At 37.1% G+C, this 25,853-nt stretch overlaps 1 protein-coding gene across 1 annotated transcript in view; it reads right to left on the bottom strand.

Annotated features, from left to right (window-relative positions):
* Nucleotides 1-153: 153 nt before the first annotated feature.
* Nucleotides 154-25,853, bottom strand: part of lamc3 (laminin, gamma 3) — a 176,906-nt gene continuing 151,206 nt past the window's right edge. Inside the window, exons 18-28 of the mRNA XM_053618520.1 lie at nucleotides 21,891-22,083; nucleotides 21,267-21,517; nucleotides 18,940-19,016; nucleotides 15,706-15,840; nucleotides 14,348-14,582; nucleotides 10,117-10,260; nucleotides 9,088-9,190; nucleotides 6,259-6,461; nucleotides 3,791-3,931; nucleotides 895-994; nucleotides 154-689 (exon numbers count right to left, since the gene is read on the bottom strand). Coding sequence (XP_053474495.1) covers nucleotides 442-689; nucleotides 895-994; nucleotides 3,791-3,931; nucleotides 6,259-6,461; nucleotides 9,088-9,190; nucleotides 10,117-10,260; nucleotides 14,348-14,582; nucleotides 15,706-15,840; nucleotides 18,940-19,016; nucleotides 21,267-21,517; nucleotides 21,891-22,083 — 1,830 coding nt within the window. The 3' untranslated portion in view covers nucleotides 154-441. The remainder of the gene's footprint in view (nucleotides 690-894; nucleotides 995-3,790; nucleotides 3,932-6,258; nucleotides 6,462-9,087; nucleotides 9,191-10,116; nucleotides 10,261-14,347; nucleotides 14,583-15,705; nucleotides 15,841-18,939; nucleotides 19,017-21,266; nucleotides 21,518-21,890; nucleotides 22,084-25,853) is intronic.

Genomic DNA, 25,853 nt, shown 5'->3' with positions numbered 1-25,853 from the left:
GCCAGTGGAGCTCTAGCACATATCCATGGACCCACTGTGTGAAAATGCTATATATATATATATATATATATATATATATATATATATATATATATATATATATATATATAAAATAATAATAATAAACAGTAACAAAATAACAAAAATAATAAAGGCGTTCAACTTTTTTATTGGACTTCAGCATGATTTATAACACAGAGATAGCGATTCAAACGTGTATGGGTGTAATGTATACTGTATGTACTATAATGTCAGAAACCAAACTTCTATTAGAGCTTGTACATGTAGCGACACCACGTGGTTATACATGGAACTGCATGAAGAATTCTCTTTGTGCACACCTCACTCCCACTCCCTCTACATCCAGCTAATATATTTAATAAAATATTTAAAAACGAGTATGCCAAATATATTGTTTATATTCCATTCCATTCCTTCTCTTTAGCTCCTCTCTGGGCATGTTTTAGGCAGACTCTGGGCAATATCAGTCAGGCTGTCCCGCTCTTCTTGAATGTCCTGCAGATTCTTTTCAAGCTCCGTCAGCTGTTTTTGTTGAGCCTCAGAGGCTCCAAGAAGTATCTGGAACTTCCTGTTCAGTGCTGGGCTCTCCACACTGCCCCGGAGAACTCTGAGACGGGCTGCTGTCTCATTCAGTACGCGGTCGTACTTCTCCATGTCTGTATTCTTTCCTGCTCGATGCGAGACACAATTCGGAGGAAGGTTTTGCATTACAAAAGACAACAATGTGCAAGAAAAATTCATTCAGCACAGGAATGTACAGAAAAGGAAAGGTTAGTGATGGCAAGCCATAGAAAGGTAAAAACAAGAAATGCTGAATACAGAAGAGGAAAGTCAGAAGAAAAGAAAAGAGGAGTAAAAGATTTTGGAATGTACCTATTTGATCAAGCAGCTCGGCTAGCATGTGTGTGAAACCCTCCAGCTGGCTCTTGGCTGACTCCATGCTACCCATCACTCCCTTTAAAGAAACATCAGTCTGTGGAGCATAAATGAGGAGCAAATTCATAAACGAGGGAAAAGATAGAAAGGGCTAAAAAGTCACATAGTAAAGTAGTGTCTTTAAATGCTGTTCTGATTTCGAATTAATAGCACTTTTACACCACAGTCAATGCAAGATTTCAGTGGTTACAGTTATTCCTGAATCCCAGACCTGAGAACCTCATGCTCTGCGAAATTTTTATTTTCTCCAGACGAACGCACCTGATTCAGTTTATGTCTACACACACTCAGAGGTGGAGCATGGCACCTTATGTTTGAACCCACACATTTTTTTTTTTTTTTTACAATTTTGATCAAAACTTTGGAACATGTGACTGATAGGCGTTTCTTGTTACCCAGGTGTGCCCTAAAAGATTGTTTAAATAATGAATAACTCTGAATGTCTACTCTTGGTTTGGGCCCTAGGCTTGCAAGAAAACTGCATTTGCTGTTAAAAAGGATAAATCAACATGAAGACCAGAGAGCTGTCTATGAGAGAAAAGCAAGCCGTTTTGAAGCTGAAAAAAGTCAGTTAAAATCCCTTACTCACTGCCCAGCAAGGTTTAAAATATTGATACCATAAATATTGAACCCATCATCCTGTAATATGGGGGAAACACAACTGACAGAAAAAAATGATATATAACCAGTGAAAGTTGAGCTGAACAGACATCCTCCATGCTTGACTTGATTTGACATCCACTTTTTTCCAGGTTGAGCTCATTGGTTGGGATTAATGAGCATAATCTGAAAACGTATTAATCTGGGCAAATCTTGTAGTGTGTGGAAGTTCCAGGACAAAAAACAAAATACCCAGCGAATCCTTTTCAACATTGGTTAGGATTGTATAAACATATTTATACCCCAGCACTGTTGAATTCTTGAACGGATTGGTCAGAAGGTGTTCATTAATGTTCAATAAAAGCTATACTTAATATTATTAATATTATCATTTCTATAGCAACAGCTCATTCACAGAGATTTATAAGGTGGACACTTCACATAATTTATGTCTTATTATAAGTGGATTTAAAATGTGTTTTATTAGCTTTAACAAAGAAAAACTTGATATAGTTGAATGAAGTTGTTCATGCTTGATATAGAGTAAAGCTTTCTATAAAGAAATTTGTATGTAACATTAATGGAAATAATAGTCTCCAGTGGCAGCACTTGTCTTATTGAGAGAGAGAGAGAGAGAGAGAGAGAGAGAGAGAGAGAGGCTGGTGAGGGAACAACTGTTTATAACTGCTACAGTGGTACTTGAAAGTTTGTGAACCCTTTAGAATTTTCTATATACCTGCATAGATATGACCTAAAACATCATCAGACAAAACCTAAAAGTAGACAAAGAGAACCCAATTTAAAAAAATGAGTTAAAAATATTATACTTGGTCATTTATTTATTGAGGAAAATGATCCAATATTACATATCTGTGAGTGGCAAAAGTATGTTGTCATGAAATCAGTAAGGGAACTCTGAACTACAGTTCCCAACAGCCACTGATTCATTGTCACATGACCACCTGCACCTGATTCACGTTCCTGTTAATTAGCACTCTTGTATATAGTCACAGTTTGCAATGCACTCTTTGTCTCACGTTATCGTCTCACTATACCTTTGTCTATGCTGCTGTATTTTGTCTTTGCCACAGTGTTTTGTTTCCTAGTTGTAGAGTGTTTCGTATGTTTGTTATTAAATGTTTAAGAATCTGCACTTGCTTCTGTCTGTACTTTGAAGCATAACATATGTGAGGATTAGCAGTTAAGTTGATGGTGAAATTAGTGTTAGGTGTTTTCAATCAATCGGATGACTGTTTCAAAGAACAGGGATCTATTAAACTCTGATCTTCACAACACATGTTTGTGGAAGTGTATCATGGCATGACAGTGGTGTGCATGGCAGGGTTGCAAAGAGAAAACCACTGCTCTCCAATAATAACATTGCTGCCCTCCTGCAATTTGTTAAAGATCATCTGGACAAGGTAGAATGCTATTGGAAAAATGTTTTCTGGATGGATGATTAAAATAAAATTTTTGGTGTCAATAAGAAGCGTTATGCTTGGAGAAAGGAAAACACTGCATGATGGTGGTATTATCATGGTTTGGGCCTGTTTTTGCTGCATCTGGGCCAGGACAGCTTGCCATCATTGATCTAACAATGAATTCTGAATTATACCAGCAAATTCTAAAGGAAAATGTCAGGTTATCTGTTCGTGAACTGAATTTCAAGAGAAAGTTCGTCATGCAGCAAGACAACGACCCTAAGCATGTTCTACTAAAGAATGGTTAAAGAAGGATAAAGTTAATGGTTTGGAATGACCAAGTGAATGCCCTGACCTTAATTCAATAGAAATGTTGTGGAAGGACCTGAAGCAAGTAGTTCATGTGTGGAAACCCACCAACTAAAATTCCTCCAAGCTGATGTGCAGGACTTATCAACAGTTACTGGAAACATTTAGTTGCAGTTATTGCTGCACAACGGGGTCACACCAGATACTGAAATTAAAGGTTCACATACTTTTTGCCACTCACAAATATGTAATATTGGATCATTTTCATCAATAAATAAATGACCAAGTATAATATTTTTTTGGTCTCATTTGTTTAATTGGGTTCTTTTTGTATATTTTAGTACTTGTTTCAGGTCATATTTATGCATAAATGTAGAAAATTCTAAAGGGTTCACAAACTTTCAAGAACCACTTTATAACCTAATTAGTAATATGAACTAACTACTTTCATGGACATGCCACAGCATTAAACATAACTATGAACTGATAAAAAGTTAGTTTACCTCATCTTTCACATCTCCTGCCACCTGAGCAGCTAAATTCTCTTGCTCTGTCAGCTGCTGAATGGCTGCATTCACGTCTGTCTTCAGCTGAGCAGACACCTTCCTCACCTGCTTTCCTCGGGACAAAGATGCCTTAGCATCCTAAAAGGAATTAGTATATGGATTTAGCTTCCTTTGGTTTATCCAAAATGGCAAAGAAATGGGACTGCCTTTACAGGTATAATCTTAAATACACATTACTAACAGGCTTGGGGGAGTAATGGAATACATGTAATGGGGTTACATAATCAGGATACAAAAAACTGGTAAATGTAATCCTTTACAGTTACATAAAAAAAACAAAGTAATCAGATTACAAGTACATTTTGTAAAAAATACAATGGGAATACTATCAGGCTTAAATTTTAATTTTTCATTTAAAACCAAAGAAATTAATCTTTTGCAGGGCTCCAAACTGGGCCTAAAACGGTCACCAAACATTGGCGACCAAAAATATTAATTTTGCGAATTATATTTTTGCTGAGATCACCACTGGCGACAATATAAATTTACACGTTATGATTTCAAAATTTGCATGTAATGTCTTTTTAATTTGTGTGTTCTGTGAGGAGTAGCCTATCACATAATTTGTTGATCTGACGTAATAAAATGAGACACTGTGCATGAAAGTTTCAGTGGGGGCAAAAAAGCAATTTTACTGAGCTCAAATTCATCTAGAGCACCAAAATATGCACGGGGAAAGTGAGGATCAGCTTTCCGTGTGAGAAAGACATGTTGAAAATATCTAACTTTTTCAAACAATCTTCATCTCCACTGAGCACCAATGCTGATGACACACTTGTTAATAAAAAAAAGCAGGCTCCAGTTGTGCCACCATGAAAGAGAGCGAAAACGACGGAGACCCAGAGGATCATCTTTCCATGTCAATCAATGAAATCCCAAGAAAAGTGCAGAAAGGCATTTTAAGACTTCTTCGACTCAAGAGTTTGCATGGCTGAGGAATGATCATCGCACAAAGAAAATGCTTTGTGACTTTTGTTCCAAACTAGGCAGAGAAATTGTGGGGAAAGAAAGAGACTGTGAGAAAACAGGACGATAGTCAAAAGCATATAAAAAGCTCCTGACTATGTAATTGCAGTGTGCTCCACAAAAACACCATTAGCACAAGCAGTGTCTTGTGCACATGAACTACATGATGAGACCGAATGGAAGGAACTAAAAATAAAATTCAACACAGACTATATGATTGCATGTGAAGAGCTACCTTTCACCAAATTTACTTCTCAGATATTACTAATGAAGACAAATTGACTGCATGTGTGCAAGACGTATGACAACAACACAGCATGTGCTTTGAGCAGAATGCATCTAGTTGAGATATTGCTTGTCCTACCCACTTTGGTTGCTCAGTGTGAACGTGGATTTTCAGCTCAAAACAGGATAAAATCAAAAGTATGCAATTCAACCTTGGAAAACTTGGTCAGGATCAGCACAGAGGACCCATCACTTGAACAATTTGATCCTGAACCATCTGTCAAACGCTTGCTTTCTGCAAAACAGAGGAGGAGGCCAAACTACACTCAATGGCCAAGTGATGCTGACATAATTACGGTCAGTGACACTGGCTCCGATTCTGTGTAAAGAACAAGTCTTTGTCACTGTATATAGTTCTCAAGTTGGAAAAAAAACATTCACTTCTCACTTTAAGTGAACTTGGAAGAAAATGCTGATGCTGTAAAAGGAGGCCAGACATACACATGACAGGATGACTGAAAGTAACTGTTTTAAATTTTTTTTAATGCAAGTTCATTCTTATGTGGCACTTAGAAAAATCATTTGAGGCCTGTTTTTTTTTTTTCTTATAGGAGCCAGTGGCTCCTTAATAGATTTTTTGTCTGGAGCCCTGCTTTTGACATAACACAATATAGATAGCTGCATGATTATAGTTCTGGTTCTCTCTGGCCAGTTGTGACGTACAAGAGCAACAAATGTATTTATTTTATTAAAACAAATCCAAACATTGAACATGTTTTTAAGCTCTAAATAAAAGTATATTAGATCATATTGCTTTACTCGACTTTATTTACATTTGTGACCTTGAAGTAATCCAAAAGTAATCAGATTATTTCACTTTCATATTGTGATACTTGGTTACTGATTCATTTTTTTATGAAGTAATTTGTAACTGTAATGGAATACATTTTTAATGTAACCCTCCCAACCCTGGTTACTAATACCATCAAGTGAAATATCTTCAAGACACATATCAAATCATCTTGACCTATTACTACTCAATATTTCAAATGATCAGATGACTAAAAACCTACTGAGGCTTAGTTTATGTTTTTCTCTTGTCATCTTTCCATTCATCAAAAGTTCACTTCCTCAAACGAGTATTGAAACTTTGCGCTTGACCAGAAATTATTTTGGGACCTTCCCGTTTGTGTGAGACACCATTTCAAATTTACCTTAGCTACGGAATTAGCTGTCTTCTGAGCCTGCGTTGCTGTGTCTCTTGCTTGTGTCGCATTGTCCAGAGCAGGTGTGAGCGCTCTCTCAGCATGTCTCACCTTCTTCTTCACCTCCATCAGGATCTTCTCCCCCACAATGCCCTCTCGCTTCAGAGCTGCCCGGGTCTGAGTGCGCACAACAGGCCACTCCTTCTCTAAGCCTGTTGTAGAGGACAGAATCACACTCCATACAATTTGTGTTCATTTTATTTTAATTGATTTTATTCTTAGCTATGTTCTCATCTGCACTGTAGTTTCTAGTCCGCATTTAAGGAATAAAACATCATGGAGCGCTCTGTTATAGGAAAATAATCATCGCTGTGATGCGGCCCAATGCAAAGTCGTTCCTGGCTGTTACAAGGTGAATAAGAGCATGAATGAGTGCATTATGTGAGCAGACATTTATTTTTTTTTTTGGAAGGACTCTCCAGTGTTAGGGGTAAAGCTGTAACTTTTCCAGCATGCAAATTCTTTAGCATGGAGTGATTTAAAGTTTCTTGGCTGGTGAGTGAGTGACTGTTTATGTTGTAGTTGCTATAATGTAAGCGATAACAGGAACTAGTCTGCTTTGCATTAACTTTATGAAACTATAAAGGGATAAAATGTATGACGTGTCATTCTTTACAAAATTAAAAAATTGTTAGAGTTGGCTGTGATATAAGAAAATAAAACCAGCTGTTATTAGGAGAAAAGAAAACTGCTTCAGGGTGGTAACAGTAACTCTGCTTCATGCTGGGCTGCAACACACTGTCACGGATCAGAGTTGGAGCGGATGCAAGTGCAGAGAGAATTTTAATAAAGTGCTATACAACAATACATAAACTAGGATGAAGAACAAGATTAGCATGGTAATATTACAACTTGGCATGAACACAATAACAAACAATAACAAATATGATCTGTCCTAGACTTCTCAGTTGCATTTTGATATACTCTACATTCTATCCTGCATCTGCACTTCTATCTCAGTTGCCTTCACATACCCTACTACTGTATTTATCCTGCAGTTTTTCTTTATTTATAAATATATTCATATTGTGCTACAGTCCTCTCTGAAAGCATTGGAACAGCAAGGTCAATTCTACTGTTTTCACTATACATTGGAGACATTTGGGTTTGAAATCAAAACATGAATTACCCATAGATAGGAATTTCAGCTTTCATTTCCTCATATTTACATCTAGATTTGTTAAAAAAAAAAATTGCCACGTTTGGTGGCAGACCGCCCAATTTTTAGGCAAGCTAAAGTATAGGAACAGATTGTCTTAAAGTAAATTAAAAATAAATAACACTTAATATTTGGTTGCATATTTTTTGCATATATGCAAAATAACTGCATTGTCTTGCTGCATGATGAAGTTCCTCCCAATTAGATTGGATGCATTTCTCTCTACATTGGAAGACAGATTGTTTCTGTACACTTCTGAATTCATTCTGTTGCTACCATCATGAGTTACATCATCAATAAAGAATAATGAATAATAAAGAATAATGAGCACATTCCAGAAGCAGCCATGCAAGCCCAAGCCATGACACTACCTCCACCATGCTTGACTGATGAGCTTCTATGTATTGGATCATAAGCAGATCCATTATTTCTCCACAATTTGGCCTTTCCATCATTTTAGCAGAGGTTAATCTTGGTTCTAGAACTTTTGTGGCTCGTCTCTGTACTTCTTTGAGAATTCCAATCTGTCTTTCTGATTCTTTACTGCTGATGAGTGGTTTGCATCTTGTGGTATGGCCTCTATATTTCTGCACTTGAAGTCTTGAACAGTGGATTGTGTTACCTTCACCCCTGCCCTGTGGAGGTTGTTGGTGATGACACTAACTGTTGTTTTTGGACTTTTCTTCACAGCTCTCACAGCTCTCACAATCTTTCTGTCATCAGGTTTTTGGCCAACTTGTTCCGTGTCTGGTTGTTAGTATACCAGTGGGTTTTTTTTTTTTCCATTCCAAAATGTTGTACTGGCTATGTGCAATGCTTCTGCAATGGCTTTGATAGATTTTCCTTCTTTTCTCAGTTTTAAAATGGCTTGCTTTTCTCCCATAGCAGCTCTTTAGTCTTCATGTTGGTTTATCGATTTTTTTTTTTTTTTTTAGCATCATGTGAAACCTAGGGCTCAAACCGAGAGGAGAAATTCAGAGCTATTAATTATTCAAACAATCAATTTAATTGGGCACACCTGGGTGGGTTCAAAGAAAAGGTGCCATGTTCTAAGTTGTTTAACACATCTAGATGTAAATATGAGGAAATAAAATATGAAATTCTGATTGATCATTTCTTATTCATCTGATTCCATCTTGATCCAAAACCAACATGTAAAAGTCTTCAATGTATAGCGAAAACAATAGAATTGGCACTGCTGTTCCAATACTTTCAAAGGGGACTGTATCTTTTTATTATCAATCGTAGAACCTTTTGTTCTTTTCTCACCAGAATGTAGCAATTTCTATTTTACTTATATTCCAATACTTTGGAATCCATCATTGTTTTATCCCCACTACCTCTGCTGCAGCTCTTATTCTAGTCTATTATCTCTATAGTGTATTATCAACTCTACGATAATATAGTTGCTGTTCTGTTTTTATAAAAATCTATTTGAGTCTAGTCTTTCTATTCTATTTTTATTATTTTTTCTAATTTCAAAGCTGCAGTTCTTTATTTTATTATATACTCCATTCTAGAAGCCCTGCTTACACAGACTATTGAGCATTATGCTAAAAAAAATAACACATTAAGAATGTGTCGTAATGGATTGAAGACTTTATGTTTAAAAGCTTTACCTTCTATATGTCTATGGAGAGAGAATGCCTCTGATTCTATCTTCTTTCCTTCCACTATTGAAGAAAGGGATGTCTCTCTGAGCCCTTTGGCAAGTGCTGTCAGCTTTACAGAGACAGATGATATGTGATGATATTGAGAAAGGAACAAGAAACACAATGTCAACAAGGAAGCACAGCAATGACAAAGATACACACACACACACACACACACACACACACATATATATATATATATATATATATATATATATATATATATATATATATAAGACTGAGCTGTTAGACACTTTCATTTTTGTTATGGATATTATTTCCTTTTATATAATTCATAATATAATTTTATGGTACATAGTATTATATAGTAGTATAATCAGTGTAATTGCTGATTTCAGTCCTAACACAAATACCCATTTAACATTTAGATAAGCTAAAACAGTTTGTCTCCAAGATGGCTGCACATATATCATGTATATATATATAAAAAAAAGCTAGTAAATTACACATTTCTGGGTTTATTTACAAGCTACACGTCATCAGTCAAAGGACTAAACAATACACTTCAGAAAAATAACAGTTGTCTCCTGATCTGTTCTTATGTAAATTTTTGTAAGAATTATAACTATTGTAATGATGAATAATACACATGCAAAAGTGCAAAATAAATAAACAAATAAATCATACAAAGGGCCCACTATGAAGAAATGTCAGCGAAAAATAAATAAAATTTTTGTATTTACAATTACAAACAAGAAGTTATTAAGACATTCCTTAAGTATTGATTCATTTATTTCTTTATGTCTTATTTATTAAAAGCAGTTGCACAGAAGACCGTACTAATATGAGGTGTTAGATATTCAATGTTTGGGACCTACAGGCCCATGTACCATATGTGTTACCATTTGAATGAAATATAGAATGTGTCAATTTTCAATTTCAATTTCAAGGTACCTCTAAAAGTAAAAAGAGTGAACATAAGCAATCAAGCACCATTTGACATTACTACAAAGTGTATTTCTTTTCTGAACTCACCTTCTGGAACTCTTCAGTGGTGTTTAGATTGTTGTGTGCAATTTCCAGCCGTGGTTCTATCTCCTCTCTGGTCTTATTGAGCAATTGTTCCTTGGACTGGATCAGCAGATCCAACTCGGCCGTCCTGTTGGCCAGGTCTAGACTCTGGAATCAGAGTGGTTGCAGTTTCATTCTTAAAATCTATAGCCTCTTTCTTTATGACACTGTTAACCAGAGTTATATTTGCCATACAGTTGTGGAACCTACTGTGAAGTAGGTGAGCTTAATAAGCTTAAAATAGTCTGGTTTTTAAAATGACTCAGTGTATTTATATTTTATATACGGTGCATCTGGAAAGTATTCACAGCGCTTCACTTTTTCAACATTTTGTTATGTTACAGCCTTATTACAAAATGGATTAAATTCATTATTTTCCTCAAAATTCTACAAACAATACCCCATAATGACAACGTGAAAGAAGTTTGTTTGAAATCTTTGCAAATTTATTAAAAATAAAAAACAAAAAAGCACATGTACATAAGTATTCACAGCCTTTGCTCAATGCTTTGTTGAAGCACCTTTGGCACCAATTACAGGCTCAAGTCTTTTTGAGTATGATGCTACAAGCTTGGCACACCTATTTTTGGGTAGTTTCTCCCATTCTTCTTTGCAGGACCTCTCAAGCTCCATCAGGTTGGATGGGGAGCGTCGGTGTACAGCCATTTTCAGATCTCTCCAGAGATGTTCAATCGGGTTCAAGTCTGGGCTCTGGCTGGGCCACTCAAAGACATTCACAGAGTTGTCCTGTAGCCACTCCTTTGTTATCTTGGCTGTGTGCTTAGGGTCGTTGTCCTGTTGGAAGATGAACCTTCGCCCCAGTCTGAGGTCCAGAGCACTCTGGAGCAGGTTTTCATCAAGGATGTCTCTGTACATTGCTGCATTCATCTTTCCCTCGATCCAGTCTCCCAGTTCCTGCTGCTGAAAAACATCCCCATAGCATGATGCTGCCACCACCATGCTTCACTGTAGAGATGGTATTGGCCAGGTGATGAGTGGTGCCTGGTTTCCTCCAGACATGACGCTTGCCATTCAGGCCAAGGAGTTCAATCTTTGTTTCATCAGACCAGAGAATTTTGTTTCTCATGGTCTGAGAGTTCTTCAGGTGACTTTTGGCAAACTCCAGGCAGGCTGTCATGTGCCTTTTACTGAGGAGTGGCTTCCGTCTGGCCACTCTACCACACAGGCCTGATTTATGGAGTGCTGCAGAGATGGTTGTTCTTCTGGAAGGTTCTCCTCTCTCCACAGAGACACGCTGGAGCTCTGTCAGAGTGACCATCTGGTTTTTGGTCACCTCCCTGACTAAGGCCCTTCTCCCCCGATCGCTCAGTTTGGCTGGGTGGCCAGCTCTAGGAAGAGTCCTGCTGGTTCCAAACTTCTTCCATTTACGGATGATGGAGGCCACTGTGCTCATTGGGACCTTCAATGTTGCAGAAATGTTTCTGTACCCTTCCACAGATCTGTGCCTCGATACAACCCTGTCTCGAAGGTCTACAGACAATTCCTTGGACTTCATAGTTTGGTTTGTGCTCTGACATGCATTGTTAACTGTGGGACCTTATATAGACAGGTGTGCGCCTTTCCAAATCATGTCCAATCAACTGAATTTACCACAGGTGGACTCCAGTCAAGTTGGAGAAACATTTCAAGGATGATCAGTGGAAACAGGATGCACCTGAGCTCAATTTTGAGTGTCATGGCAAAGGCTGTGATTACTTATGTACATGTGATTTTTTGTTTTTTTATTTTTAATAAGTTTGCAAAGATTTCAAACAAACTTCTTTCACGTTGTCATTATAGGGTATAGTTTGTTGAATTTTGAGGAAAATAATGAATTTAATACATTTTGGAATAAGGCTGTAACATAACAAAATGTGGAAAAAGTGAAGCGCTGTGAATACTTTCCAGATGAACTAACTAACTAACTAACTATATACAGTATCTCACAAAAGTGAGTATACCCCTCACATTTTTGTAAATATTTGATTATATCTTTTAATGTGACAACACTGAAGAAATGACACTTTGCTACAATGTAAAATAGTGAGTGTACAGCTTGTATAACAGTGTACATTTGCTGTCCCCTCAAAATAACTCAACACACATCAATTAATGTCTAAACAACAAAAGTGAGTACACCCCTAAGTGAAAATGTCCAAATTGGGCCTAAAGTGTCAATATTTTGTGTGGCCACCATTATTTTCCACCACTGCCTTAACCCTCTTGGGCATGGAGTTCACCAGAGCTTCACAAGTTGCCACTGGAGTTCTTTTCCACTCCTCCATGACGACACCACAGAGCTGGTGGATGTTAGAGAACTTGTGCTCCTCCACCTTCTGTTTGAGGATGCCCCACAGATGCTCAATAGGGTTTAGGTCTGGAGACATGCTTGGACAGTCCATCACCTTCACCTTTTTTAGCAAGGCAGTGGTCGTCTTGGAGGTGTGTTTGGGGTCGTTATTATTCTGGAATACTGCATACTGATCATGCTCTGCTTCAGTATGTCACATTACATGTTGGAATTCATGGTTCCCTCAATGAACTGTAGCTCCCCAGTGCCGGCAGCACTCATGCAGCCCCAGACGATGACACTCCCACCACCATGCTTGACTGTAGGCAAGACACACTTGTCTTTGTACTCCTCACCTGGTTGCCGCCACACACGCTTGACACTATCTAAACCAAATAAGTTTATCTTGGTCTCATCAGACCACAGGACATGGTTCCAGTAATCCATGTCCTTAGTCTGCTTGTCTTCAGCAAACTGTTTGCGGGCTTTCTTGTATATCATCTTTAGAAGAGGCTTCCTTCTGTGACGACAGCCATGCAGACCAATTTGATGTAGTGTGCAGCGTATGGTCTGAGCACTGACAGGCTGACCCCCAACCCCTTCAACCTCTGCAGCAATGCTGGCAGCACTCATACGTCTATTTCCCAAAGACAACCTCTGGATATGACGCTGAGCATGTGTACTCAACTTCTTTGGTCGACTATGGCGAGGCCTGTTTTGAGTGGAACCTGCCCTGTTAAACCGTTGTATGGTCTTGGCCACCATGCTGCAGCTCAGTGTCAGGGTCTTGGCAATCTTCTTACAGCCTAGGCCATCTTTATGTAGAGCAACATTCTTTTTTTCAGATCCTCAGAGAGTTCTTTGCCATAAGGTGCCATGTTGAACTTCCAGTGACCAGTATGAGGGAGTGTGAGAGCGATGACACCAAATTTAACACACCTGCTCCCCATTCACACCTGAGACCTTGTAACACTAACAAGTCACATGACACTGGGGAGGGAAAATGGCTAATTGGGCCCAATTTGTACATTTTCACTTAGGGGTGTACTCACTTTTGTTGCCAGCGGTTTAGACATGAATGGCTGTGTGTTGAGTTATTTTGAGGGGACAGAAAATTTACACAGTTACACAAGCTGTACACTCACTACTTTACATTCTAGCAAAGTGTCATTTCTTCAGTGTTGTCACATGAAAAGATATAATCAAACATTTACAAAAATGTGAAGGGTGTACTCACTTTTGTGAGATACTGTGTGTGTATATATATATATATATATATATATTGCTCTAATTCTCTTGTTTTCCACTTTACATTCGTGGAGGAAAAATCTTTATTTTGCTTTTCCAGCATCTTCCACAGTAAAGAGATCAATCTTTTCACACTGAGGACAATTGAGGGACTCATACAGCTATAACAAAAGGTGCAAACATTCACTGATGCTCAAGAAGTAAACTTTTGAAAAGGATGATTGGTATTTTTTCATTTAGTACTGCCCTTCAGAAGCTACATAAGATATTTACATGCTTCCCATAAGACAAAATAATAACAATTCTTATGATTAGTTTCTGAGTTATGAAACCAGCAAGATGGAATGAAAAGAAATCCTAGCAGATTGCATTCATTTGGTTCTGAGGGTCGATGTACATAATTTCTAAAATTGATCTCTCTGAGAAATCAGCTTAGTATAGCTTTAGTCTGTGAAATTAATTAAACTTTCCATTGCTTGCTAGAAACACGATATTTTTTATAAACCTTTAATGATCTATTCCTCTATGGCTGCCTCAGTTAAGGGCTCTTATTAATATTGCATGCTTGTACAGCTCATAATTCTGCATGCCTATTAGTGTGATTAATTAATTAATGTGTCATGTATTTTGGCCTTCTAAACTGATCTGTGTATAGACCTGGATCAGCTGTGTATCCTGTATTATTGTATTATCTGCTTCACTGAGCTGCTCTGTGGAGGTTGAGTTCCGGCGGTTGTTATTTATGCCCTTGTGCTGTTTGGGGAGAGTCGAGGTAACATTTTGTAAAATGGCCTCTGCTTCTTTGTTCTGCTCCTCAACTGACAGGTAGGCAGCATGGGTCTCATTCGCCTGTCGTGTGAGATTCTCCTTCAGCTGCTGCATCTCTGACAGCCTGATACACACATACACACACATACAATCACCAGGACATCTTCAAGCTCTAGTTAGTAAAAAAACAAACAAACAAAAAACACTTTGCACACACTTATTATTTATTTATTTATTTATTTAAAAAAAGCACAATTATTTTTACTTTTCAAAATCGTGATTGAAGAAACAATCAGGTATCAGCTTTCTCAAACAATGGCCCTGATTTTTTAAGTTCCCAGTACTAATTTGCTTGTGCAGTGATGAGTTACACATGCCAGGTGTGATGGAGGTGAATTACAAAGAAAAAACTATATAAAGGACTTTACACACTACACATGTAGTGAGGCAGTGAGACATAGACAAACAGCTTAAATTACTTTAATTATTTAAATTAAAACCTTTTCTGAATTTGAATATTGTTGGTATCAGAGGTGACATTTCTATATATCAAACATGAAACCAGATTAACTACAGTAGTATTAAGTTAGAATTTCCAGAAACATTCTAGCTTGAAGTGATTTTTGGTTGTTAAATCGCAGAAACAGGCTTCCAAAAATTTAATACTTGCCCGTTATACATACTAATTTGCACAAGCAATTGCCATTCAAAAAGTACATTTTAACATTAAGAAATCACACTGCAATTAATGAATCTATTTGTATAGACATTGTCCTGTTTTTTGCTCCAGATTGAATATTCAGTGAGACAAATCTGGAAAAAGGGGAAGATATTTTGATCATTTGAAAGACCCTATAATATCTGTTAGTAAAACGGTTATGTTTTTTGTTTACATGTCTTGACACAGGCAAACCTTAAGTAAATCAAGGTGTCTGTGGTGTGTTTGGAGCATGTACTGTATGTGTTACCATTTGATTGAAATATACTGTATGGCATCACAAGGATTTCACCAAGTGAAGCAAAAGGCATGAAAAAGGTCAGTTCAATTTAATCTAAGAATTTCTTGTATGTTGAAATGTTAAAAATGTAAATATTATATTCTTGAGTTTTAAGTGTGGGTGGAAATGTTAGCTTAGTATAACTAGTGGACTCACTGTTTCTCATTTTTCACTGTTTCTTGTGTTTCTTATTTTGCACCAGCAAAAATAGTTTCAGCTTTATTACAACATGCACTCATCATTACTCACCGCTCTGTAAGCTCTTGTAAATGGCGCTCTGTAGAGTTATCCTCCAGTAGATCCAGCAGTATAGAATAAGTTTTGTTAGACACTTTTAAAGCCTCTCCGGCTAGCCCCTCAATATGTGCAGCCATTTCTTTGTGACTGGGAAAAAAAGAAATGGGTCTTTACATCAAGTAGGTACTTCTGATGGTCAAAAATGCTTAGATCCCAATCATTTTGACGTGCTGGATTTAAATTACTTACAGTGCTGTGAAAAAGTATCCTGTTTTCTTCTGTTTTTGTGTTTATCTCATACTAAATTGTGTCACAATTTCCCCTTGAGACAGCGCTGCAGTTTTGCAGTGCCCGGAAAGCCGGAGTGCATGCACGTCCACGAGCCAGGTGCGCGAGTGCTCAGCGAACGCACGCTTTTTCGGTTGTTTATGACTGTGACTTTGTTTACTGTGGACATGTGCGTTTGTTTTGATTATGTTCTGTCTCCGCCCCCGTTTAGTCACTGGTTGTTGTCCGAAGGTGTGTCAACATTGGTTTCAGCTGTCCGTGTTTCCCCATGATTACGTTATTCATTTAAACCCCTTGTGTCTCTGTGCAAATCGCACAGTATTGCGTTTAGCTCATGATCTAGCTCTCGTTTCTCGTTTCCTGTGATTGACCTAGTTTCTCATTTCCTCGTTTTTGATTACAGCCTAGCCTAGTTTATGCCCGTTTGTCAATCGCCTGACCCTTTGCCTGTTTTAACCACGTCTCTGTATTACGATTTGGATTTGTCTGCTTGCCTCTCTCCTTAATAAACATCTTTATCTGCATTTGCATCCGTACTCAACTCCGGATCGTTACAAATTGTTTCAGAAATTAGAACAAAATCTAAGATAAAACAATGGCAATCTGAGTAAACACAAAATATAATTGTTAAATGATAATGTTATTTATTGAGACAAAAAAGTTATCCAATACCAACTGGGCCTGTGTGAAAGTGTATTTTGCCCCCATAGTTACTAATTCCCCAAATCTATGAAACTGCATTCATAATGTGGTTCAGCTGGACTAGACACAACCAGGCCTGATTACTGCAAACCCTGTTCAATAAATCAACACTTAAATAGAACTTACCCAGTGACACACTATGCCAAAGTTGAAAGAAATTCCAGAAATGATGAGGAAGAAGGTGACTGAAATACATCAGTCTGGGAAGGGTTACAACACTATTTCAAAGGCTCTGGGTTGCTAAAGAACCAAAGTGAGAGCCATTATCTCCAAATGGAAAAACTCAGCACAGCAGTGAACCTTCCCAGAAGCGACCTTCCAAAGTTCCTCCAAGAGCACAGCAACTACTCAACTACTCCAGCAAGTCACAAAAAAGGACAACATCAGAGGACCTACAGGCCTTTCTTGCATCAACAAAGGTCAATGTTCATGACTCTCTACTATCAGAAAGACACTTGGCAAAAATGGCATCCATGGAAGAGTGGTGAGGTGAAAACCACTGTTAACCCAGAAGAACATTAAGGCTCATCTGCATTTTGCTAAAAAACACACCCCGATGATCCTCAAACCTTTTGGGAGTATGTTCTTTGGACTGATGAGTTGAAAGTGGAACTGTTGGAAGACAGGGGTCCCCTTATATCTGGCGTAAACCAAACCAGAATTCCACAAAAAGAACATCATACCTACGGTCAAGCATGGTGGTGGGAGTGTGATGGTGTGGGGATGTTTTGCTGCATCAGGGCCTGGGAAACTTGCAATAATTGAGGGAAACATAATTAACAAAATATTAATACTCTCTACCAGAAAATCCTAAAGGAGAATGTCTGGTCTTCAGTCTAAAAGTTTAAACTCAAGCACATTCATGCAGCAAGACACTGATCCAAAGCATAGGAGTATATCCTTGTTGTAGACATAAGTGTAAGACTGATCTCCAGTTATCGGAAGTGTTTGGTTGCAGTTATTACTGCTAAAAGTGGCACAACCCGATTTTTCATTTTTCACTTTTCACATTGGTGATAGGTGTTGGATAACTTTTTTTGCTTCAGAAAATATTTATAATTAAAAATTGTATTGTGTGTTTACTCAGGTTGCCTTTGTTTTATGTTGTATTTCTTTGAAGATGTAAAACTATTTAGTATGAGATACACAAAAACAGAAGAAATCACAGCAGTGTATATTTCATTTGTCTACTAAATTTCAGCATCTTATTTAGTCTTAAATCTTCAGGGTGTCCCAAAAGTCTCCCTACATAGGGGATGTATATAACTGTCACAAGGTTGTAATAGACTCAGTTGTTGATCCATAACACAACTTTGCGACATCTTCCCCTCCACGAACATCCACTGAAGTGAAATCAGTAAGAATCAGTGCACTTGATTCTTCTACATGAGTTATTACTGATGGATGCAAAATGAGCTGATATTGGAAGATAATTGCACTTCTCCAACCCACACATACATTGACGGTTGTTATTTATTTACTAGAGATGCATACAGATTAGGGATGTAACACAAAGGTTTAGTCTTTGCTTGTATCTGGCATTAAACTCAATGTGGGCATTTTTTAAAATAAACTCTACCACCATGCCCCCAGAAATATTGGGGTGAAAACACAGTAGAAATTGCCAGCACTGTCAGCTTGGTGTGTGAATTCTGGTTCTTACTAAGACCCAGTTACTAAGGATGAATGAATGAATTGTGAATGTGGGTTTTCTTTGCTTGGTATGTGACCGCTCACACAATCTGTTTAGAACAACCCAGTCTGACAGATAAAAACATTTGCATGCAACTTATTTTCAGCATCTTCTATTTGCTGAATATCAATGTTCAAGCATAGCAACATAACAAACCTTCACTCAAATGCTCTGTATGACACATTGTGCACCAACATATTTTAACCAAGCTAACCTCTAACACTATGCTAGTTGAATAAGATACATTTTTAACAAATAGTAACTTTTTTTCTCATTCACACCTAGGGGGAATTTAACATATTGAAATATTCAAATCAGCCTATCAGCCTTTGATTCAAATTGATTGTATGTCATTTGATTCAAATGGCTGTCTAAAAATATGCATGGTTACGATTCTCAAACCTACTTAACACATCATGGCCCTTTCTGAAGCCAGCAGTTTTAAGAGCCTTTATCTACTTCATTACTCCAATGCACAAAATTAATTTTTCTACATTAGTCACTTGTATGACTGGTATACATATAAAGAGTTGACATGACTACAGTTTAATTTCCCAACCCACCTCTTCACCAAAGCTTCTGATTCATTCACAAGGGCGTTCCACTCTGTCGGTCTTTTCGGGATAATGAACGGGATTACCTGAGACAGGAGAAGGGAATTCAACATGGATAGTACGCTTCACATTCAAACCACATGATCATTAAGAGCTGTATTCAGAGTTGAGTACATGTAATCGGAAATTTATATTGAAATTGTGTGCATGAATATTCAGACCTCAGAATTAAATATGGATTTAATATTTCTGTTTGAGTTATCCACATGTGCCAGAGTTGATTAGAAACAGAGGCATTTATATCTGTCTGTTGTTGCATGATATCAATTCAATGGACGAACAATGTTAAGTCCAGCTCCTACAATAGTTCACTCAAACATACACATTAACAATGCCATTTCAGAAAATGGTTGCATAAACATGACATTATGAAATAATGATTCATATAAATTGTTCACATTTCTAAGAAGCCTTGAGGAGGCCACAAAAAAGACTGCACAGAGAAGCGTGGCAAAGACATCTTAATCAGAGGAAATACCTCTGTCAAAGTCTGGATGACACATTAATTATTACCATAAAATTATGAACTACTAGTTAAGTGGCCAAATTGCCCCTAAAAAACAGGGGCATATTTTCTTTCGAGATGAGCACAAACTGTCCTTAATTTGAGAACACAAAATGGGTACATCATGTCCAAAAAAATGTACCGAATGACAACATTAAATTGTCTCTCTCTCTCTCTCTCTCTCTCTCTCACACACACACACACACAGACTAATTAATGAAACCTTTTTGCTGTACTCGTGTTCGACGCACGTGAATCAAAGAAGGCCCATGTTGGCCCAAATCTGTGGAAAAAATTGCAAGCTCTTCTACTGCAGAGTTTGCCGGATTTTGTGTTCATTTCTACAATCACAAAATCCTGGAGGGACTGTTGTATCTCTGATGCACAGTTGACGTCACCAACTCTGAATACAGCAGTCAATAACTGCTTTCAAATAAGGAACTCAGCAAGAATTAGACATACTACATGCGTTGTGACGTTGTTTGCGTAAAATGTAACAAAGAGTCAGTAGCTTGTTCAAAATGCCACAGCCAGATTTCTGGCATACACATGAGAAAGAGGATGCATCACTTATTTTAGTATTGCTAAACTGTTTCCTGGTTCATTTATTGATTTCAAAATCCTGAAGATTTTGCGACTGCAGAAATTAGCACAAAATCAAGGAAACTCCACAACATTCAGAGGAGCTTGCTTTGATGTCATCACAACACACATTTAGTCAAAGCCCTCTTCGATTCATGTACGCTGAACATGAGTACAGCTAAAAAGTCTCATTTACCAACAAGCATCACTGCCAGACTGTGCATAACAATTTTGTGCAATTTCAATTTCGTCAATTGAAGTAGGCTAGTTTTCCACAAAAAATCGCAAAAGACTGCAAATTCGGAAAAAAGCTGCAGAAAATTCGAGCATTTTTGGCAGCAACGATCACAAAAAAAAGAGAAAGAAATCCCATACCGACTGAATAATGGCTTCATAAGTAAAAGTCCAAAAAGGTCCAGAAGTAATTGAACAAATTAACATAACTATAAATAAATATAGATCATCACATTATCATAATTAACATAAATAATCAAACATAACATAAATTAAATTGTCATTTTAAATACTTAATTGCAACCCATTTTAGTTAAGGACTCTTTCAAGAATTCCCGAAAGCTTTTACATTTTTTTGATTTTTGTGACTTTTTTTTAAATCACCCACTCTCACTGTTAAACTTGTAGTCATGACTAAAGATCATTTTACACATAATTAATTTGCACGTGTAGTTCTGAGAATAAAAGGCTTTTGCATTTTAGCTGCCACCATTAGGTGAAAGGAAAAATTGTAATGTGTTGGCCGGTGATCCACTGATCATACATTCTAAGAGAGAAGTTGCATATTGACTTGGGACACCCATGACTTGGTACTTTCCTACAGCTCTGCATGCCTGATAAACCATGCTCGAGATTTTTAGAGATTTTAGAGTTTTAGATCATGAAGGTCTTGCTTGTATTTACATTTTTGACTTGTATACTTCATATTAAATGTATTGTGTTATAATACACACACACACTCAATATGTCTCTTTCAATATCTCTCTTTAAGTACAACTTATATCTTGTCTCTTCATTTCCCTCATTTTTTTTAGTGTAAATTGTGTAATTTGTCTTAAATTACATACATTTATACTAAATTATACTAAACATCATATGCTTTGGGAAGGCACTGGAATGCCTCATAAATGTATTAGTATGTAATGTGTAGGCTTGACACATTGTGCACACTTACTACACTTTTAAGATCCAAGGTCATTATGTGAAGCTGTGCCTGCGTTTCTGTGACAGTAACAAACGTGTCCACAAGAGCTCGGCACCCGTTCATTGCCTTAGGCATCCTATTCTCTTCCTCGCTGCTTGTACTTCCTTCTTCCTTCAGGAGGCTACAGTTCATTATACTGGCAAAGTCATGCAGCTGAAGCTCTAGGGCTTGTGCAGATGTTTCCAGCTGTGTGAACTGTTTGATGAAAGCTTCCCGTGCCTCTGTAAAGAAAAAAGTTGCATAATTAATATTGCCAAAATGAGGCCGTTAAAGCTCAGAAACTTTCACTAGGACTTTTTTATTTTAATTTTTTTACAATGAGCAAATCTATGAGAAGGTGACATTCAAGTTTTTTTCTTTCTTTAATGAGTCTTTCCTTAATTAATCTACCTTTCATCTTTACAGCTCACAAACCCTGTGAGATAAGTACTATGAAGTATCTCTAATATAATAACACAAGTCTGATCACTTACATTTCTTCCTTGGATGACTAAAAACCCTTCTAGATACACTGGCACACATTTTTGGGTTGAAAAAATCCAGACTGAGAATATGAATCCAATTTCTCCATTAATTTTTTTTTTTTTTTTTTACCTTGGATGGCCAGAAAATCCTCCAGAGCATTGGGTAAGTAATCCTCGCCTTGATGCTCATGCAAGTGATTCTCAAGCCTGTGATGCTGGCGCACGGGATTCGGTCGCACATAGATTCCGTGCCTGAAGCTCTTGCAGTCATAGTTGGAAAGCAGTCTCTCTAAACTGTGCAGATGGCTTTTGAGTTTAATCGCCTGTGGAAATAAAAAAAGTAAAGTTCTTATGAAATGTTCATATTTCATTTACATTTATTCATTTTCACTTGCAATCCATTTATCAAAATCAAATGCAATTTTTAAAATATTATAACACGATATTGTAATTATGATCATCCTCTCTCTCTCTCTCTCTCTCTCTCTCTCTCTCTCTCTCTCTCTCTCTATATATATATATATATATATATATATATATATATATATACACACACACACACATATATATATATATATATATATATATATATATATATATATATATATATATATATATATACACACAAACAAACACACACACACACACATACAGTGCCCTCCACTAAAATAGGCACCATATGAGCCAAAAAAAATTTCATTATTGTTTAACCTTTTGATATTTTGTTAAAAAATACACAAGAATACACCAAAATTTATGTGCAATTAATTGCAGGCAATTATTACATTTATGATGGCGATGGTGAAGACGCCAACATGCATGTAACACCAGTTCCATTCATAAGGTGCGGAAGTTTCTTGTGATAAAATGACATTATAAGAAAACTTCCATTTCTTATGCCAAGATCACGAGAAAACAAGAAAAAAACACCTAAAAGTTTATGTGTCTATGTATATGTCTATGCTGAATCAATATATTTCTTTCTAAAGCTACTTTTTGTAATATATCTATTCAATGCTTTTCTCATCTAACACAATAACGACTTTTGGGGGAAATTTCTCAGCGAAAATTTATGCGCACAACATGTAATTAATTTGATTAAAATATCAAACATCAGAATGGGGGAAACGTGATCTCAGTGGCTGTTGATACCAGAAGGGCTGGTTTGAATATTTCATAAACTGCTGGGATTTTCACACACAGCATTCTCTAGAGTTTATATAGAATAACAAAAAAAAAAACAAGAAAACAGCCATTGAGCAGCAGTAGCTAGCAGAAACACCTTGTTGATGAAAGAGGTCAGAGAAGAATGGCCAGAGCCGACAGGAAGTCTACATTAATTCAAATAACCACTAACAACCGTGGCAAGGGGAAAAGCATCGCAGAATGCACAAAATGTCAAACCTTGAGGCAGATGGGCTACAACAGCAGCATCTGGTTCCACTCCTATCAGCTAAGAACAAGAATCTGAGGCTATACACACTATTCTGTTTAACACTTATCCTGGACTGGCTGCTTTCACAAAACAAGTGCTCCAGGACCTCAATTTTTGTGCCTCCATTCTCAAGTGTCTAGAAATGCTTGAAGCATTATCCAGCCATCCATCCATTTTCCCTATATAGGGTCGTGGGGGAGCCTGGAGCCTATCCCAGGGAACTCGGGGCACTAGGCGATGGTCACCCTGGATGGGCTGCCAACCCAACACAGGGTGCCTGAAGCCTTATGATCACATTTATGACATTTTCAATGTTCCGGGTAAAGTGTGGGCCTGTTTCACTAGCTTTACATTCCTGTTTGCTGTTTGGCAAACACAAACTACCTTGGCATGCTTATTCTCTCTAAATGGAGAAATAATGCTACATGCCTAAGTAATTTTCTACTGTTAGAAATAAAATGAGCTAGGTTGGAAAGCACTCTTGGCAGCGTGAGATAACAGGACATCAGAACAGTGCTTTGGTAAGCTATTCACAGGCAGGAGACAGAGATAAAGTACTGAATGGATGGTTGAGTTTATTTGAAATAGTGTAAAAGAAATTGTTGAAGCATCTGGTATAGGTCTGGTTCATGTACAGTACGTTTGAGTCTAATAGCATAAAAAAAAATCCTGTAAACTATGAAGCTTGGAACCTTCAAAAGGATTTGAATATAAATTTTGTATATTTTAATTAGGTACATATCACAAGTAATTTCTTTTTATTTATGATATGTATTTTCATCGACTTCCCTTTAAAAACATAATTCCAAATTATTGGTTACGTTTTGGTTTTGAGATTAGGCCAAAGAGAGATTAGGCCAAGATTCCCAGGGAAAAGTAGGCACTTTGCGAGTGGTCTGAACTGTACTATTTTTGTATAACAGCATGGTCTTAAGTGTGTTATTCCACTTATACCACAGTGATTTGCCAACAATTACAGTGTTTAATTTATTAATGAGCGACACATCAAGCTGTTTAATGGTTCATTGTCAGATTTAATGTTGTGAAATCTCCATAAGACAAGTTCCTGTTATCACTTCCATTATAGCAACGATAACCATTCGTTCCTTCACCAGCATCTCCTTCCCTCTCTTAAAAAGAACCCTCAGCTTGTCATTTTACAGAGGAACCAGAAAGTGTGAACTCCATTGCCCTGAAGGCTTTTCAAAGCACTTCGAAACCTTCCAAAGCACTGTGACTTACAAAATGCGATACCTGGGATTTCTTCCATAAACGTCGCGTAACAAAAAACTTCAGTGACCCAGTTTACATACTTCACTTTTAATGACAAAAACAAACAAAGCAAAACAAACCTAACCAAACTGTCATTTTAAGAGCTGGCAGTTAGTATAGTGAATGTTGTATTAGTTTAGCCATGCCCTTTGTGATGTACACACAGCCACAAAGAAAGAAATAGAGAGAGAGAGAGAGAGAGAGAGAGAGAGAGAGAAATGAAAATAAAGAAATAAAAATGAAGTTTGGATGCAAAAGCTTATAATTTTTCAGAGAAACCAGAAAGTGTGAACTCCTCAGTCCTGAAGACTTTTCTATGCTGAGTAAATATCCAAAGCACTGTGAAGCAAAGTACTGATACCCAGGAATTCTTCCATAAAAGTCTCATAACATAAAACGTCATCACTTCAACAGCTGTTGACATAAACAAACATAAGAAGGTGTGTGTTATTCTTGTTATCAATCACATTCGAGAATTCAACCATACTGTGGTATTAAGCAAATTACCAAACATGTTACTTACTTCACTTTTTAATGCAAATAAATAAATAAACAGATACTGTCAATTGACAATTAGGATAGTGAATGCAGCATAAGTTTAGTCACGCCCTTCATCACATACACACAGCAGTGAAGAGAAAGAGAGAGAGAGAGAGAGAGAGAGAGAAATAACGTTTGGATGCAGTAACAAAACATCACTGAAAGGAGAATATGATTTATATAAGCTGGATAAATGAAAGTTGCTACGCTAAACTTTTGAAAGTTTGGAACTTTTAAACAAAGTGTAACATGACTGGATTCCTTCTAATTGGCTGTCGTTTGTACTGTGATAATGCTAAATGGAGTTAAATAATTTCATACTATGTGCATATAAACAACTTAGAATTTCAGTGTAATTTCAATTATATGTCTATATTGTATGTAGAGTCTGTAACTACAGTCTGTTTATTTGCAAATTGAGCATGTTGGGCAATGTAAATAGTTTTCATATGGGGATATTTGTTAATTTTCCTGTATGGCAGGTTTTTTTCCCTTCATGGACAGGAGTGCTGAAGGAAAAAAATTAAGATGGCGAGCCACATCCACGAATTTCTGGAATCTTTCGGTACCTTGCGCCAAAGGTTATCTGCTACAGATAAGTCACTTCACATGGGGTTATAGACAAGTTAGAGACAAGTCACTTCTTAAAACTGCTACCTTGTTGTATTGTGCAACAGCATTAAAAGCTTATTTGCCATGCTCAAACAACTGTAGCAATCACAAAAGGAAATATAAAAGGAAACCAAATGTACCGCACCCTGCAACTAGAATGCTGATTAAAGTTGTTCAAACGTACAGGAATATTAAGAAAGTTAAGCTAACCTTCTGAGATACTGCAGCATAATT

Source organism: Ictalurus furcatus, chromosome 28, assembly GCF_023375685.1.
Source record: "Ictalurus furcatus strain D&B chromosome 28, Billie_1.0, whole genome shotgun sequence".
Classification (NCBI taxonomy): Eukaryota; Metazoa; Chordata; class Actinopteri; order Siluriformes; family Ictaluridae; genus Ictalurus; species Ictalurus furcatus.
This window is presented reverse-complemented; position numbering and strand designations above follow the sequence as displayed.